This window comes from Biomphalaria glabrata, chromosome 18 (genome assembly GCF_947242115.1).
Source record: "Biomphalaria glabrata chromosome 18, xgBioGlab47.1, whole genome shotgun sequence".
NCBI classification, from domain to species: domain Eukaryota; kingdom Metazoa; phylum Mollusca; class Gastropoda; family Planorbidae; genus Biomphalaria; species Biomphalaria glabrata.
The window spans coordinates 8523975-8544198 of NC_074728.1; the positions used below are offsets into that span (position 1 = coordinate 8523975).

The window sequence follows — 20224 nt, forward strand, 5'->3', positions numbered from 1 at the left end:
AATGGGTTGCCTGAGCTAGCCAGGAAAACCAGTGACTTGGCAGAATTTAAGTCATTGGTTAATATGCATGACTAAATGCATGACGCGTAGGACGTAATCATCTTCTTTTTTGAAGTGACGTCTGTATTATATAAGATAAGATAAGAGTGCAGGGACCTCCACAACAATCTTTTCCCAGGGCCTTTCACATAAGCCTACTTAAATCCGGCCCTGCCTATAGTAATAGTATGATAGGCCTATTCCTTTTTTTTATTACGAGAAAATGGTAGGCCCTAGTTAGTTTCTAAATTAGATTTGGAATCTAGATTTAGATATTGTTGAATAGACATATGCCATAACACGTATATTAGATCTAGATTAGTAGCCTAGCTATGGTGGATGAGGTGGGAATTTGAAAATTCCCCCGGGCTCTCGCCACTTGAGGGGGCCCCAAAATTAGTTTTATTCTACATTAAATATTACGCAAGGTCAAGCCCCCACTGGCCCCCAACTAATAGCGAATTCCTAGCTACACCCCTGCCTAACTAATGTAGTCAGGCTCAATTAAATGGCTTAGGCTAAGCCTTAGCAGTAATAGTATTAAATACAGTCACTAGAATATTAGATCTAAAACGTTCAGCTACGCCCAATATGACTCCACGAAGTAAATTAGTAACAGAGTAGATCTAGGTCCGTTTCCCTCCCTTCTAGATCTATATGACTTGTCTGCTATTTAAAGGTTGTGGGCAATGCTAGCACGCAGGAATAAATCGCATGTCATTTCCTTATTAATTTTTTTCCTGTTTTAAATACCGGATGTGACCTCAACTGTCTGAAGAGAGTGAGGGAGGGAGAGAGAGAGAGAGAGATAGAGAGAGAGGGAGAAATGAAGAAAAAAATATCTTATGCAAATGAGGGCATTTCCGCTGCTTAGCCAAAATGGCGAAAACTTATGATTATCTGTTCAAGCTTCTTTTAATAGGCGATTCAGCAGTAGGAAAAACATGTATACTGTTTCGATTTTCAGAAGATGCCTTTAATTCTACATTTATATCTACAATAGGTAATACTAATAGATCTTATATAACCTAAAAAGTTAGCCATCTAAATAAGATTCTCGACGGTAGACTAGAATCTAGATCTAGTCTAACTTTAAACTTACTTAATAATAAATAAACTTGCTTAGAGTACTTAGACTTACTTAGACTGTCTTAGACGTAGTGTAAGTGTAAGTCTTAGTTTAAGTTTAGTCTAAGACTCTAAGTCGACTAAGTCTAAGTTACTAGTGTAACTTACTAGAACTGTTACTGTAAGTAGTGTAAGTTAAGTGTAAAATAGTAAAAATAAAAAGTTTAGTTATCTACTGGCTACTGATACTCTATTAACTCTATACTGACTATACTTATACTCTAGTCTCTAGTAGTACTCTACTCTATAGATGCTATACTCTATCTCTATTAGTATTACACAACTAGTCTAGTAGAGAGTTAAGTCGTTAAGAGTAGTTAGACTCTAGTTTAACTCAGTAAGTAGACATATCTCATTATCTAGATCTAGATAGTTACTAGTTAGTGACAGTCACTCTAGTCTAGACTATAGACTACTTGACTACTTCATTGATTGAAGATTTTTAGTGTCTATTTTGATTTGATGTCAAATTCTGTGATTGTCAAAAATGAGTGATCTAGACTTTTTTTTTTGTCTAGAGTAATTCTAAACTATACGGACCAACTCGGTCTCTTGACTCTACTCTCATTTAGACTAAATTAGACTACTTCAGGGGTGCCACTTTTCCGGAATAACCCGGAAATCCGGGTTTTGAGGTGGTCCGATTTCCCCCCCTCCGGGTTTGCCTTCTACAATTTAGTTAAAATCCAGGCTTTTAGTTGATTTAGATTTTTTTCGAAATTTCTGGTCATTTTCCCCCGTTAATTTTAGTTTTAGTTCCGATCTCGCGAGCCGCCATTTTTTAAACAAAATCGACCAGTCTCATATCTCGCGATTCGTGAGACTTTCACTTTGCATGCGCACTAAGCTTTATTTACCGGTACAGAAAAGTGTAAACATTCTAATCTAGATCTATATAGATCTATAGAGAATTTCTAGATCTACGGAACGCGCCTCGATTCGGCTCGATTTAGAGTGTATATCTATTTCTATGATCAATCTAGATCTGATCTAGAGTCAATCTAGACTGTCTCTGACTGTAAAGTCTTGTATTTAGTATAGATATAGTCTAAAATGGTCTAAACTCTAGATCTACTCGCATACCTAGAGGCTACGGTACGGGCTAGTCCTAGATCTAGAAATAGAATTAGAAAGAAAAAAAATTCACGAGTGAGAAATTATATTTTTTTTTTCTTTCCGTGTTTTATATTTTAATATTTGTATAGGTTCCATATAGACATAGAGCCTTAGCCTATGTCTAGAGTATTATAGAAGTAGGATCTAGATTTAGGATATTTACATCATTTTTAGATCAGAACTAGATTTAGAATCAATGATTGAAGAATTAAATTAGTAAGTTTGCGTTCGCCTGAAGACTTAGAGGCTAGAAAAAATAGATCGATTGGTCTATAGATTTATACAAATAAATTATAATTATGTATAGGCAGTCCAGCACATTCTAGCCATCTAGGTCTACATTTAAATATTAAATATCTAGAAACTAAATCTAAAATAATCTAAATGTTCATTTTGGAGTAGATCTGGACTAAATCAATTTTATCTTGTTGCAATAGATTTACAGGTCCATGCATGTACATTGATGGAATCAGTTCTATCAATGTTGATTAAAGTAGGCTGCTTCAAATGAATAATGAGGGAAAAAATATTAAGAGAGAAACATCATTTAAAATAACTGTGTGTTTTGGGGGGGGGGGGTGTTACAAACATTGTTAATATAAAATTGTACTAAATCCTCTTAACTTGTATTACAAGCTTTATCAATAAATACACACAAACTCTATTTATTATAATGATAGGCTTACTAATTACATATTTAAAACATGGGGGGCATATTATGATATAGATCTAGGTAGTAATTTAATATTGTTCTTCTTTCGTAAAATTTTGGTGCTTAAATTGTATATGCGGTACGTTTCAGGGTTGGTAAAGTTTGGGGTTTATGATTTCAGGGCTTGTAAAATTTGGAAATTCGGGTTTCAGGGTTTACTTGGTCTCATGGGTGGCACCCCTGGACTACTTACTTAGAATTAAATAGAATCTAGATAGATATAATATATTATAATTATTATATAGATAGACTAGATCTATCTATCTAGATCTAGCTACACTTGTGACTTGTAGTTCTAGTTACTAGTCTAGTCACTCAGTCTAGTCCTAGTCAGTAGTGTCTCTAGTACTACTAGTCTAGTAGGACTAATAGTATAATCTAGATCTTGATCTATTTTTTATATGATTATATGATTACAATACATCTAGATTAATCTAGATAAGTAACTAAAGTTAACTAAAGTAGATTGTAAATTACTAATTAATCTATTTTTCTATAAAGTTAAAGTATTTAATTATAATCTAGAGACATTCCGATTCTAGATATCTATAATTCTGTATACTTATAATAATAATATACAATTAATAATAATACATTTAATAATAATATGATATATATATAATTATATAGTCTATATAAAAAAATAGGTGCTGGTACGGTGACCGGTCATTTCATCCCCGGTCACTTCATCCTCGGTCATTTCATCCCCGGTCACTTCATCCCCCGGTCACTTCATCCCCGGTCATTTCATCCCCAGTTAAATATTTTATATATAAATATGATTATGTAGAATGCTTTTTGACATTTTATGACTTATTACTAATACGTTTATAGAGTTTCCTCTTCCAGTTTCTTTTCTTAATGAGAAATCTTATTGTAAATCTGGGTGTGTACTTAGCTACAGCGCTTCCATTGGATGTGGGGGTTGTAATATCATAATATTATCCGGATCGAAGGCCAAGTAAAAAATCATTTGAGAGATAGAAGTGCGATTAGAATAATTATGATCATGCCGCTGATAACTTATCATCAAAGATCAAGTTGTGGTGCAAGTAGAGGAAATCTTTTGAGAGATAGAAGTGCGATTACAATAATTATGACCGTGCCGCTGATAACTTATCAATAAAGGCCAAGGTGTGGTGCAAGTAGTGGAAATCTTTTGAGCGATAGAAGTGCGATTACAATAATTATGACCGTGCCGCTGATAACTTATCATCAAAGGCAAAGGTGATGTGAAAGTACGATCATGTTTCACTTTATTTTATTTTTCAATCGCTCTTTCTTGAAAATGGGTGCGTCATTTTTAGCCTTGAAATAAGGTTTTATTTTATTCTAATAAAGGCGGAGTTCACCCATCCTTGTGATATCATGTCGCCTGTATAAGTTTTGCTTTAATTCCTTTTAAACATTAACGTGTTACAATTTTGTCATTTAAATAAAAAAATGAATACATTAAATATTCCTCATTTCATGATTTTTTAAATTACAATTTGTTAGATAAAAATGATCAGATGATGAAAATATCAGGGGATGAAATGACCGGGGATGAAGTGACCAGGGGATGAAATGACCGGGAACCGCTGGTACTCACTTTACTCAGTGATGGATTGCCTAACTTTTAGCTACTAATAATAAATAATATATTAATAAACGTTAAATAATATTTATAAGTAATAATTTTTTCCCCACATTGAAAAAGTTGCTGGTAAGTCTTACCGGTACATACCGTCACAAAAAAGCATAATATTATAACTGACTTCTATACTGACTTAACTTTAAGTGATTATAGTCTTCTATATGATAGACCATAGTATAGTATAGTATATCTATGGACTATCAAATCTGATTAATTAAATCTAGCCTAGTCTAGATCTAGAATCTAGAATAGAATCTAGAGTCTAGAGGACTATTGTCTTAGAATTAGATCTAGATTCTAAGTCTAAATCTATTAATCTATTAAATATATCCAGACATAATTATATTTTAGCTAATAATTTAGACTTGATCTAGAGTCTTCTATAGAATATAGATGCATATATATATAATGTATATATTTTAATTTAAGTGCTACTAGAATTAATCTCTAGACTCTGCTGTCTAGACTGTAAATGTCGAGTAGGCCCCTAAAATAAGGTATTATGGCGCCTCGATCATAAATAATATTGTTTTGTAATTTATATCATTAAATAATAAATACTTAGGAATCTGATCTAGAGTCTATTATTGATCGGAAAGGGGGATGCTTGAACCCTGCCCCCCCTCCCCCCAGAGCATGTATTAAAAAAAAGCTAGATATCTAGTGAGATCTACTCAGACATCTATCAATACCATTTCCAGTTTCTAGAATCATCCAGCAAAATCACAAACAAATGTTCTTCTACTTCACAATCCTATGGTAGTGCTTTTTAAAAACTTTTTTTTTCTTTGACATTGTAGTCAAAAATTTTTGTTGTTTTGTAATTCTGACAGTTTTCTTTATTTAAAAATAAACCTTTTTAACCTTTTTGCAACTTTTATTTGTCCAAAGGTATCGACTTTAAGATTCGGACAATAGAGTTAGATGGCAAAAAAATTAAGCTACAGATATGGTGAGATTTTCAATTTATTGTGTGTCCATTTGTGTTTTGTGGGATAAAAACTTCGTAATATAATGTGGAATTAAAGCTGCTTCTAAAATTTAGGTACAGATTTAATTCCTCCATTTTTTGTGACAGGGACACAGCTGGTCAAGAAAGGTTCAGAACTATCACTACAGCCTACTACAGAGGAGCAATGGTATTAATCTCTTTTTTTTTTTTATTTTTCTACACACATTAGTATGATATATATAATTTATTAAATTATGATCTTGTTGCAGTTGCTTTATTGAAAATAATTCACTTTGAATTTAATTTGCCACTAAATTGTATTTGTCCAAACTAGGGCATAATGCTGGTATATGACATCACAAATGAAAAAAGTTTTGACAACATAAGGACATGGATAAGAAATATCGAAGAGGTAAGCTTAGGATTATTGTATCATCTTATTCCTTAGATCTTAAAAGTCAATGTGGTATTGCACCTTCTGTAGTACTGTCCATGTTGAAGCGTATATAACTAAATATGGCAAAACATTTAGATAGTATCAAATCGGCATTAGAATGAGGATAGGTGTTAAACATAAGGATTTAGTAATTAAAAATGTGGTTGTTTAGAAACATTCTGCCCATTTAACTAGTGAGCTATTACCTATATGTATTTATAAACTGATAACGATCTCTCATTTTGTAATTTTGTTGCAATTTGTATTTGCTTTATGTTTCATGATTATTTTTTTTTCCTTAAAACTTCATGAATTTTTAATTACCCCTTAAGCTGATTGGGATAGAATATTTTGTCATTAGTTGGACAGTTTCTTTTTTTTTTTTCACTATTTATTTATGCCAAAGCAATAGAAAAAAAATTTACACAATGTTTCTTATTGGCAGCATGCCTCCAAAGACGTAGAGAAGATGATGTTGGGTAATAAATGTGATCTTACAGACAGACGGCAAGTTTCCAAAGACAGGGGAGAGCAGGTAAATAAAATTCCTCTGCACTTTTTAAAATTTAAGTTAGTAGCTCTCATCATTTTGCATTGATAATCTGGATTAGATTACTAAACCTTTTATAAAAAAAAAAAATAATTTATCGTACCAATAAGCGCCTTATGACATCAGTTCTTGACTAGCTGGTGCTCATCATAAGTTATTGTGTAGGCCCCTATTTATTAATGGTGGGGTTTAATACACTTGGTGGAGTAGGGCAGGAGATCTCATTTAATACCATCATTGTAGGGAAACTGCTTAACCCATTAGCTCCTTCTGCAGTTGGAAACGTTTTCCCGTTTTTGACCTAAACTGTTGTAGAACGTTTCTAAAACCCCCTATTCAATATACTTGATTCAAACTTTTTAAAAAGAAGATTTCTTCTAGTCTCGTTTCAAGCGTGATTACAAATCATTTTGGAGATTTACCAGGCCTATATCCGCAGTGTATAAGCCCCCACATGGGAAAATGAGTATTTTTGAAGTTTTTTATATTCTAGTGGTATTAAACGTATATATTTTTTTAAACTAGACATATAGTTCTATTTTTTAAAGTTGTTTGTTTGTTTATATGTATTAGATCTTCTATTTGATTATTTTTTCAAAATACATATTTTTGGGGATTTTTTTAATACGGAGTTATCCCTCCTTGCTTAGGACTTTGAAAGGGTTTTTTTTCAACCGGAAATAGGAGCTATTGGGTTAAGCCTCTACTATTCTTCAGAATGGTGGCTGACTGATGTGAATCTTTTTTTTGTTGTTGTTGTTTATAGCTTGCTATAGAGCATGGCATCAAATTTATGGAAACCAGTGCTAAAGCCAGCATTAATGTAGAGGAGGCATTCTTCACACTTGCCAGGGACATTAAATCCAAAATGGACAGAAAAATTGTAAGTTCATTCATCTTGCTATATGTTTTCTAACAGGAAAGAGTTCTTCCTCTCAGCTGTGAATAACATGTTTTATTAGTCACACTGGCTCAGGTGTGTTATTTAATTCATATAATGCTAGGCCTAAAGTGTCATTTGCTCAGTAATACTTTTTAGTTACACAGTGTGAGTATGTAAAGAGCGTTACAAAGCTGGACAGAGGAATGAATTGTAGCAGACATTTTTGAAAGTTGAATTTTATAGAGCTTGGTGTTGTTACTGATCATTGACTTGTAGCACCAAACTGCTAGTAGACAACTAAACTGTTGAAGGCTTAATAAGTCTTTAACTAATAAAGCTTCAAATAACTTGAATACCTTCCTTGTGAACAATACTAAGTAGACAAAATCAACTTATGATAAAAATGAAATAAACGTAGTAGAATTTAGTAATAATATTTTTAACAAATTCTAACTCACTACAATAACACGACCTTTCAGTCTCACATTCTGGAGTTGTCTGTCCTAAATGACCAAATGACAATGCCACTTATGTTGCAACACACACACACACTCCATAATACATACGGAGATATTCTTTATTTTCCAAGACATTTGAATTTTTAAAAAATTTATTTTACATCCATTGCCCATATCTGTTGTGGTTATGTTATGAAAAGCTTCAGTCAGCTAATTTAATCTTATCAGAAGGTATACATACAATGTCAAAAGCTCAGGCAAATTTAAACTTAAGCTCAAAATCCCCCTTTTTAAAAAAAATGTTTAAACAAGTATAACACAAATTCTCAAATGTTTAAACAAGTATAACACAAATTCTCAAATGTTTAAACAAGTATAACACAAATTCTTGTTTCAAAAACAGAGTCCTATTTGAATCCTGCATTATGGGCAGAAGTTTTTGACTGGTTTTCCGTCTTCTTATTTGGTTTCAGTGCTGAATCCTACAAATTAAAGCAACCAAAAAGTGACATTGCTCGGACATATTTGTGGCTGCTATTTACAAACATTGAGTCGAACATAAACACACTCATACTCTCATCAAGTTTATCCAAGTCATTAAGTTAAAAAAAATGTATTTCCAACAAATGTTGTAATACACTTCTTCAACAAAACATTTTTTTTCCATTTTTAATTTAATAGGGTCTACTATGCGTTAGTGTAGTTTTTTCAATCCGGAGTCTGTGGGTATGTTTTGACTATATAAAGAAGTCCCTGGGTCCAAAAAAGTTTGAGAACCTCTGTACTAGAAGACATTATGATTCTAATTTTTCTAGGTAGTGGCCCATCCACTGGCATTGATCCCTTTTCTGTTGCTGCAGGGACATCAAACCAAACTCTTATACTATCCTTCTAGTCCCTACTAGATGATGTTATGTTTCACTCCTTCTTGGGTGGAAGGAACGTCTCTTTCATTAATAGTGATATCTTAAACCAGTTCCAGATTCTGGTGCTCACCATTGTTAGGTGGAGTTGCCAGATAAACTGCATTGGAATTCTTTATCATATTATTTTCCAGTTAATTTTTGTTAGTTTCACTAATTCAGTATTCATCTTTTTTACAATCAATCAAGTTACAAATGAAAATTTACACTTGAAAATTTGGTAATAGAAATAGTCTGGTTAGTGCAAGGATTGTCTTGTTGTTACCACAGTTGTCAAATGATTGCATTCTCTGTGTTCTCTTCACTGACAGGATTCGTCAGGGCAGGTGAGCGGCAAGCAAGGAGGAGGCTACCAGCTAAAGAATGAGAATTCTCAAAAGAAGTCTTTTTGGAAGTCCTGTACATTGCTATGAGTATCTCCATTTCTGTTTGCTAGTCTGAGCGGGTGAATGTTTGCTTAAATAGCTTAGTATCATGAAGCTTGACAGGAGAATGATTACTTTGTTTCATGTACATTGTTTTTTTATTGTCAACAAACATTTTTTATAACTTTCACTATAGAAGGATTATGTTTATATATTAAATTTATGAACAAAGGTGATATTTGGAAATAGACTGACTTAAGCAGCCATTAAAAAACTGATGAATTATAGCATCATATTTTTGGATTTAGTTATTTAGTGATTATTTGCTTTTTTTTTCTGTACTCACATATTGAGCTAGATCTGAGAGTAAAGTAACAGTAATGCTGCAGCTGCTGTTGTGCATCAGTTTCCTCCCTTGAAACATAACATTAACAAAAACATACTACTCAAAAAGTTTTGAATTAGGTACTGATGCAGGCTAATGCTGATCTGAAGGGCTTTGAGATCATGGATGTGCTACTTTACTTGGAGCATTCCCGCCTGCTTTTTTTTTTGTACATTTCTTGTTCAGCTGCCCAAAAGATTTTTTTTTTTACCATGTGATCTAAAGAAGTAAAAGAAATTGCTTCATGCTATATTTAATCCTATTTCCGTTTAAATTATTCTTCTATTATTTAATGCATGTTACCTTTTCTAATTGATCACTAATTTTATTTTATTATTATTTTTGCCATTTAAAATTTCTTTATAGAAGAGAGAGAGAGAGAGCAATTATAAGTTGACCTTTCCACAATATTTTCTAAATGACCAAGATGATAAATAAGAAACACTTTTATGAAGTTGCAGTTTGAATTTCTTATTAATGGGATATTTTTTTTATAAAAGATTTTGTAAAATCTAAGAAAATGGAGTTAAATTCCTTTCAAGAAGTTGCTCATTATCCAGATGTAAAAGTAGGCATTTAAAAGAGCTATTTGATGGTGCTGAAATTATTTTCCCGATTGCTTATATGTCAAGCTCAAAATCTTGCAAAGTCTTATTAACTTGTGGTAGACATGCCTACCGTTGCGCATTATGCGGAACCATCCCTCAAAAAACGCTTAGGTTCTACATTGGCGATTTTTTTCTCTGCCAAGTTTGAATTCCGACAAAAAAAAATCTCAGTTTATTTTTTCCTAGTGCAAAATGAAAATACTGAATGCAAATAAAATATGTATAGGTCTGTGTTTATTGTTTACATTTCATCTCATCCCGGTGTGTCCTAGATTTATGTAGATATGGTTTAGCTAGATCTTGATCTATCATCTAGTTGATTAGTCTAGTAAGGGCTAATGCGCAAATGCTCCATTCTGATCATTTCTTTCCCTGACAGTGTACCTAGATCTAACCAGTTAAACTAATTTGACTAATATTTTAATAAGGACACAGATTATACTGGTTAGACTCTGATATTAGAGATCTACGGACTTATGAAAACTAAATTTATTATTAATTCAATATGGCTGCTAAACTTTAACACTTTTAATGGCCCAAAATTCCAAATTATCAACATGAGTCTTCCTCATTCAGGGTCTTTGGGGTAGGCATGTCTGCTGTGGTGTTTATTACTTAAATTATTTCCCTATGAGGATGAGTGGAAGTTTTTAAATGGTACAAGCTGGTAAAAACATTGTTGGGCATCTCAGTAAACTTTCTTAATTCAGACAATTTTATTTATTGCTAAAGATTAATTACAAATATTAAGTAAAAGAACCACCAAAAAGAAATTTTGTTTATTTAATATATTTTGGAGAACCTAAATGTATATTTTCTTTTAAGTGGTCTTAAAAATGAAATTTAATGTATTCAGTTTTATAGATTAAAGAATATGTTTATATGACAAAATAACAAAAACTCACTACCCTATTCATAGCTCACTGAAAAAAAAAAGTCTGTTCAGTCTTGAGGTACTTGAAATGTCAGAAATTTAATGCTCCCATTTAATTTATTTCATAACCCTGCAAAGCAAAGTACAGTTTGGCGTTTCCACAAGGAAGAGTAAATTATGTAACAAAGTCGTTAATATAAGGCTGAGTGACTTATGGAGAAATTTGTGATACTGTATGTTTGTTGTCCTGCCCTGTAATAAAATGTGAAAGGGTTTAGCTGTGCCTGTTATGTTCTTTCTCTTCCTCAGGGGTGTTTTTTTTTTTTTTGTCTAGAATGTTTTGGGTTGTTTGGGTTTATGTAAAGGCAATTTTTAGTTGAACCTTTTAAACCTTGAGTTATTTTAATTTGTTTCATTATTCTAGAAGATAACTAATGGAACTGAAGGGAAAATTTACGCACAAACTTGTAGGCTAACACATGCACAAGCTTTTTGAAGATAATATCTAATTGAATATTTGAAATTTCATAAACAAAAATAAAATAGTTGGCAATTTTATGCAACTTTATCAATTAAAAAAAAAAAAGCGTGCTTTCAAAGAGACCAAAAGTAGCAACCTATTTTGAGCTTGACAAAGACAGGTGAAACATGATTTTTTGTTAGTACTTTTCGCTTTCGTAAGCAACATAGACGAAACAGATGCATTAGTGGCTTTCCTTCATCTACTCTTTCAAAGCAATATCTTGTTCAATTGTGGAGTTTGTATTTTGTGTTCTTATGTACACTATCTTTGTTTTTATTTTCAAGATTGACTCCACTTTGGTACAAAAAAAAGTACAAATGCTTGGAGGCGTTAGAAAAAAAACAACTTTTTGCAAATCATACTTGGTTTGTATAAGATTAACTGATTTCTTATGCCTTTTGACTTTAGCAAGGGCTGTTGAGCTTTTTTTTTTTTTCATCTGGAGATAATCAGATTTAATCTTGTCCTGTCAATCATTTGTGGCAGAAACTTCCTTGTCGAATATGGCATGTTCAGTATCACATTAAGTATGAAAGCTACTCCAATGTAGTTATTTCTTACAGCCTGTTTTTATTGAATACCTTAAGCTTATCCTTGAACATTACATTTTGTCTACAATAAATTGTCAAAGGTCATCTCCCATTGAAAAATAGAAAAGTTGTATGCCAACCCCTGTTTATTTCAAGCTATGCTTCTTTTGCTGATTAGTATGCATTGGTAGTTTTTGGTAACTGATGTTTTTGATTGAGCTACCATTAGGATAACAGCTGTCTTGTTTACTTACTTTATTCAGTGTAATTTTGTTTATCAAACTCTTTAATTCCATTTCATTTTAATTAGAAGAGAGAATAATTATTCAAGACTTGTAAACACACTCTAATCAGCCAATGCTCTGCCCTGGTTTTGAAATAATCTTATCAGTTGAATCTTGTGTGAGACCTACGCTTATTTATTTATTTTTGTTATTGTTATTTTTGGGCAACCCTTTATTACATAATACAGATTTAGTGTGGGTTCTCTACCTGGTTCAACTATATTCAATTTTTATATCTATATTTATGTGCTAGTAAGTTCATGTTTTACTGTGTCTATTTGTCTTCAATTTTTTGTTTTTTAATGAATCCTCTAAGAACTGATTGGATTAGAAATGGAGGGGAAAAAATATTAATGAGTATTTTTATTAAATGAAAACCAGTTTCTTCAACTCAGTAGTTTCTTCCACCAATAACAAAAAGATTTATTTTTGAATGTCTTTAGTGTAAATAGATACATCGTCTCATTACAGATGGTTTATTTTTGTGTTTTTGTTTGGTTTTCTTTCTGTGTAACAATGATGTAAATCCTGAAAAAAAAAAAAAAAACAAATCTGTTGACATTATTTACTATTTCTATTATTTGAATTATTACTTCTGTAAAAAAAAAATATTCAACATCTTTACACACTTTGATTGCATTTTTTTTAAAAACAAAAATAAAAAATAAAACCTATTTGCACAACTTTTTTAATTAACTGTAGTTTGTTAGTGGCTTTTGTAAATTAAATTTAAGGTGATGGGAAGTGACTATTTGTATCATTGGGAGATTCTGAAGTATGCTCTTTAGACTGGCGTGAGCTGGTTTCACTGTGGTAAATTGTGTATGAAGGTTAGTGTAGACTATGTAGCAGTTCAGCTCCCATCTTGCCTGTGTCTCAAGTTTCCTTGTTTCATGTTTTCTTCAGGTGGAAATCTTAGGACTTGAAATTACTTTTTCACTTTTTTTTTATTTTTCCAATTTACCTTTACTAATGATTTTTTTCTTTGGACAAATAGGATAAAAACAATCTTTTAAGCCTTATAACAGTTTATTCCAATGTTTTTGGAAATGGATCAAATGTCTTCAGCCAACTCCTGTTAGAGCAGTGTGGGACTTGAGCCAACTGTATTGTTGGAATTCATCAGATATTATTAGAGTGGGTGCTATATGTCCTAGCAATTTGTACCCCTTCCTTGTACAAACTTTTTCTATGAATCTGATTTTTTTTTTTTACCTTATTGTTTTGTCATCTCTGTAAAAAAAAAAAAGGATTCTCTCATGTACCCTTGTGGATTTAAGTTCTACATTGTTAACTGAGACCTGGGTTGTCACTCCATTATTAAGGACTGTCTCCAAATTACACAATAGACAGTTCTGGATAGCTTCTTGCATTTCTTGATGGTGCAAACTATCAGCAGTTTAGTATGTGAAATGGGAGTTTCTCCTACCCAGCTTGATCTTGCAATGAATACCAGATTTTAGTATCCCCAGACATCATGGTGCAGTAGAAAGCTTCCCTTAAATGTATTGCCAATAATTAATAAGAAGTATCCTGTCAAAATGACTTGCACAAAGATAAGAAGCAATATCTGATTCCTAATGGAGTTGAATGAAAATGTTCACACTGGGCCTGCCTTAAACAAAGGCCAACTAGGCAGCCGTCTGGGGCATCTGATTGGTGGTGGCCTCACACAAGACTCATAACAATTTCTTTTTGGAAGAAATAGCAAAACTTGTGCCCAATGTCATTGTTGAAGTACACTAAGTTTTTAGTAAACTGTGTCATTTTAATCTTTTGCTGTTTATTTATTTGTTTTGTTCTATTTCGTTTGGGGCCTCCAATTATCTAAGGCCGGCCCTGATTCATACATCAATATTTCATGTACTACAGTGTGGACAAAATTCAGGCTTCGTTGAAATGAATTGTAAGAGTCAATAATATCTTTTTATGTTTTCGTGCAATTAAACGTAGCAGCCTAACTTTTCCTTGTTTTATTAGTTTAGTTCTCTCTGTGCCTTTATGCAAAGTGTTCTCCACCTTTTTAATACAAGATGAAATGTATAAAAAAAAAAAAAGGGAAATAATTTCTGGTGTTTTATTGCTTCCTTTATTTATTTTTGTTTTGTTTTACTTAGTATAAGAGTTCAAATCAATATATAAATTTATATCTAAACATTACATTCTAGCATGTTGTTATTGTGTTCTTTTACATATAATTGTATGCAAATTTATAAGGAAACAATTTTTTCAAATAATGGTTGGAACAAATTTTAAAAGTATTTCTATATTAATAGACCTGTATTCGTCTGATTGTATTTCCTACTCTCTACAGTCCACAATATGGACAAATGTACCTTGCTACAGGGTACTTCATCACACCAGATGACATGTTTATTTGTATTGTCTTGCAGATCTTTTCATTATTGTTTTTTTTTTTTAAAGGAAACTTTGGTTCGATACTATAATGGCTGCTTGAGTCCTGGGGTAATGGAGAGATCTGACTGTGATTGATTAATTGTTGATTCTTAATTCACTGACATTTTTACTGAGAAAGAATGGATCTATCATCAACTATCGTATTAATAATAAAATGTACATACCACACCAAATACATTCTCGCTATTTATTAATTCTTTTGTCTAATGTTTTTTAACTTCTGTAATTATTTGGAATATTGTTCCTTGTTCTAAGACTAGAGTTGGTTCCTTTTTGCGATCATTTTATTTTTCCAATGCTCCTACACCCAATCTTGGATCAAGTTGAAATTTTTCATAATTATTTCTTGTATATGAAAAAACAAAGTAAAAAAAAAATATTAAACAATTAGCTAATTAACTATTGGTAATTATTATTATTTTGGTATCTAACAAGGGAAAGTAATTGTACTTGATAGATATGGTGATATAAGTTTATAGGTTTGAAACGGACAATAGATAACTATAAAACATTCTAGTTTCATTAGCACTTCGCTGGCACAGTGGTTAGCTTATTGGCCTGGAGAGGCTTGAGCCCTCGAGTTCAAATTCAAGTCATGTGTGTGTGTGTGTGTATATATTTATAAAGCGATCACGGTAGCATTCACACATATACCACCTTCTTCCCCCTCCCCCCTTTCTTTTCCCAACTGGTCCAGACAAGTGATAGGATCATAGAGCACTGAGAAAGCTAAAAGCATGAAAATCAGCTTAACAAAAATAATAGTTAAAAATATTTCTAATCGCATATTTATTACTGTTAGTCTAGATCAGGGGTGGGCAAAATATGGCCCGCCAAAATGTTTTATGCGGCCCGCCGGCACCTCAAGAAATCAGTTGTGCACACAGTGTATGCATATAAAATTGCAAATATATTAAAACTAATATCTATATAAATAATTGAAACTGTCTCATTATAAAAAGTTCCAAGTAAACGAAGAAAATGCAATCTCTGATCAGTATTTATTTGATGCTATGAAGAACTGTGTTGAATGTTGGGTAGGCTTGGAACAAGATGGCAAGTGTAACAACTGATGGAGCTCGATCTTTGACTGTTGTTGTTGTTGTTGTTTTTTTATTTAAAAAAATGCCAACCATAAACTCTAAACAGAAAAGTTTGCAGGAAGCTGCATAAAATTTCATCACATTATTACTCATTATATCCTTGCTATAAAAATTAGTAGAACAAGATGTTGTTAACCACAGATAGTTCCGATTTTTGAATATTCAATCTATTGTATCCGCTATTTTAGCATGAGCAAAGCAAATGAGAACAATATAAAATCTCAAGGAAGAAATTGTTATTTTACTTGAAGGACATTGACTGCAACTTTGTTACCAATATTTCTAATGAAAAGTGGATGGAAGACAGATTTCATGTGTTTCATAATTGGTATTGCAATGGGGTTTTGTTTTGCATATAAAATATAATGCATGCTAAATCTTTTCAAACTAGGCTTTCCCATTTCTACAAGCAAGCAAAAGAAAACAGGTTTTGTCATTTTCCTTTGCTGAAACTATTTCTAATGAAATGATTAAAAGTACAACACTTATTAAGATTCCTTTAGTGTGCAATTTATAAAATCAAATTTTAAGATGTCAAGAACTTGTTTTCAATACCATTAGCTCACCATTTAGTGCAAAAGCTAATTCTGCTCCAGAGGACATAACTCAAAGAAAAGTTCCAGTCAGTACTTCCACCGGAGTCTTATGGGTGCCTGAAGCTGTAATTCCACACTTAAAAAACTTTGACAATGTTCACACTATTTGTGTACACATACATCTGTTCTTCTTCGTTCTCATTTTACATGTTGGACGATTCAGATCAGTAATCCTATATCTGAGATTAACCGCGCAGTGGTTTCCAGATCAGGCAGTTCTCGGAATAGTTTTGGTTCTATAGGAGGGTTGTGGGCCCCGAGTCTTGTTCGGGCCTCTTGATTTAGTATGCATCATTGAAGGACATGGTCAGCATTCTCTGGCTAGAGTATCTTTCTAAGTTGTATATAGGCCTACATATGCGGCCCGCAATTCCCAAATTTTAAACAATGCGGCCCTCAGTACAAAAAGGTTGCCCACCCCTGGTCTAGATCAGTGATTCCCAAAGTAGTCTATATAGACCCCCAGGGGGTCTATGACGACTTCTAAGGGGTATACGAGAGTGAAAATAAAAATTGGTGGTTTATGAGAAGTATATTGGGGTCTACGATAGTGGAGCTTATATAAAAGCAAATCCAGTCTTTAAATTTTATTTCCTATTAATGGAATAAACTCATACACACATATGATTTGTACCTTAGTTAATCCTTTTAATTTCAACTCTAATATTTGAATATATTTAAGTATATTAATTGTGACTATGTGAAACATGGGCGAATCCAAAAAAAAAAAAAATGTAGACAGCACAGTGTTGATTATTTGAAATTTGGCTTCATTCCTATTTTCATTGCCTGTGTGTCTATTAAGCAACAAAGTAATGACATCAACTAAGCTGGGGGACCATTTGAGGCGATAATAATAATGGCAATGTCTTCGATTCCTGAGATTAAGGATGAGTGCCGTGTTTCACGTGACTACGCTAATCCTGTTGCAATCTGCATATTTTCCAGCATATCGGACAAAGCCATTGCCTGCCAACGGTCCATTTAAGTTTTCTTTCCGTCTGCTGCGCCTGTCTTCAATAAGGGCTTTTCTTTGGGTCTCATCATGCTGATAAAATATATCAAGATTTGAATTTCAACCAAACACAAACACTGAAAGTTCAGAATAGACACACAACAAATAAAAAGCTTCAACATCACAAAGAGAATAGTTTTACGAGCGTCTTAAAAACTATTATAGCTCTACGTATAGCAAATTCTGGAAAAGTCGCAAACTATAGGCAAACATTTATTTTGACAGCCATTAAAGACGTTTTACGAACTGTTTTACACAAACCTGCATCTGACATCGTACAACAAATTCGTGCAAACAACAATACAATTCAAAGCCATAATGGTGAAATGAGTTTGACAATGAAAGCTGGAAACCACATAGGCTATGTCTATAAATCTGAACTGTTAATGCTTGCCGGTAATGAAGCATTATTATTGGCATAAATATTTATTTTATTATGAATCAAGAAATCCATGAAGTACTTTGCCAAGAACTTTTATCCATTTTGGAGATCTTGGATGCGTAAGAGCAAAGTAGTAATCACGCAGAAATCATAGTCTATTGAACAGACTTATTTCATAAACTTAGATTTAACTTGCAGGTAACTAATAAGGCTTGTCTTCGAGTCCGAAGATTAATGAGGAATGCTGTAATTCCCGTAGATATGCAGCCCCAGCTGTGACCTACACATTTTGCCAAACTCAGGACAAGCATAACCATTGTCCGTCGATTTATATTTTCTTTTTCTTTGCAGCTTACTACATTTTTGCTAAAGGCAGTTGTTTCTCACTGATGCAATGGCGACTTCTGACCTCAATTTTTTTAGTTTTTTTTTTTGCTTGCTTTACAATACTTGCCACATTTCTGCTACCCATTGATGTAAATGCAAATTATTTTTCCTGAATGTTACCCATCTTATAGATCTCTATACTTAACTAATTGTTTGATGAATTGTTTCATCAATATAAATACTGACATTTAATTTCAACTACATCCAAGAATGGGAAGTGGGAATCTTTCAAAGAGACTATCTTTAGTCTATTCTTTTCACAATTTTAAATGTTTTACCAAATGAGTCAGAAGCTATACAAATGTTCAAATTACTTTTTGTACTCCGAGAGATATTTCAAATATTTTAATAAAAACGACCACAACGGTTTCGGTTTAATGTCAAGGATGGGTAATCTTCTTATCTCATTTTTTTCAATGCAACATTACTTCCCTTGTTCTTTTGTTTTCGTTTCGACAAGTTTTAGGTAGAGGATTCGAGCTTAAATTGTCGGCCTAATATCCCACTTTTGTCAAACTTGTATATATATCCATATTTTTTAGGGTGTGTGGCTAAGTAGCATTAGTTTGTCAATGGGGTTCGGGTTTGAGTCCCAACTCGAGCTATTTTGTGTTTACCAAAAGCTAAAAATAATTTGTACGGTTTTACGGACTTTGCAGCCACAGAAGCCGATTAAAAAAAAAAAGGAATAGAAGCTCAGATAAGATATCAAAAGACAAGGCACATTAAAACTACTTTACTGTCACTCACACAAGATATTGTAGAAACTATCCAAATATATAAAAACACCACATCAAAAGAGCGGACTGTCTATAAGAGCAATCAGACGTTACCCAATAGGGTAAAAAGTAAAAGTTCCCCTTCCAGACATTGTGATTTATAGGGCAGACATGTAAAGATGATTTGTTTCTGTGGCTGAGATTTACGAGGGTGTCATGTGGCTAGCACAACGACCAACCGCCTTTACTTTTCCCCAACTAATGTCAGGTACCCATTAGAGCTGGGTGGACTCAGAGGCGCCCAAATAATCCTGAAATTATAAAAATCCCAGTTTTCACCAGGATTCGAACCTTATCTTCCGCTCAGCCACCGCGCCTCCAGTATCACCTGTAGTTTCAATGCTCGTTCAAAACGTCATCTGTAAACAACATATTTTAAAATCTAGATGTCACGATTTTAATTGGAGAACTGTTTATTGTCACCACAACCAGGTGCAGGTGCCTATAGTATCGTTTATAAAAGATCTCTACAGACTTCACTCTGTAATAGGACTTCTAGCCACATAGTCTATAAAAAATGGATTCGCATATACCCCCCATACCGTGTTTTTGATGAGATTCTAATCTTGATTCCTAGCCTACAAAGTAAGAGATGAACAAACAACATATATCCCTTAGGACTTTATACACAAGGAACGAATTTCCCATTGTTACGAGGTTTCAAATTTACCAAAAGTGACTCAGTAGAGGACGTGGGAATTATAATTTGTTGGGTTGGTCGGTTCGTTGAAAGATCTAGGCCTAGGAGGTTCCCCGCTAAGACTTTCCTAAATCACACTTTTCTAAACAGTTAAACATGTAACCAAACATGGATGGAAAAAAAGAAAGAGAAAAGGGGAAGAAAACAAGCAAAATATAAAACAAGCAAAATACACACACACACAATATACCTTTAAAAAAAACAAAGCTTTTATTAAGTGTATCAATTAGTTTGGATCAGTCATTTAATTAAACTTGTAATATATATATATATATATATATATATGGCTCCTTTTGTCTCGAAAGGCAATGGATGCGCCCAAATGAGTCACTGGTTTTGGCTTAATCTTGAGACGGGGCAGAATCTGGTGTGGCTAATCAAGCCAATTCTAGAACGGCAGACTTTGCCACAATTCGTACATGTGTATGCCTCTGATTTAGGG

At 33.0% G+C, this 20224-nt stretch overlaps 1 protein-coding gene across 1 annotated transcript; it reads left to right on the forward strand.

The window, feature by feature from the left end:
* Positions 1–820: 820 nt before the first annotated feature.
* Positions 821–14993, forward strand: LOC106051305 (ras-related protein Rab-8A-like). The gene is made up of 7 exons (XM_013206462.2): positions 821–1042; positions 5523–5583; positions 5710–5770; positions 5918–5995; positions 6465–6554; positions 7336–7452; positions 9145–14993. Exons 1-7 carry the CDS (start codon positions 919–921, stop codon positions 9244–9246), a joined length of 633 nt encoding a protein of 210 aa, XP_013061916.1. The 5' UTR covers positions 821–918; the 3' UTR covers positions 9247–14993.
* The last annotated feature ends 5231 nt before the right edge of the window (positions 14994–20224 follow it).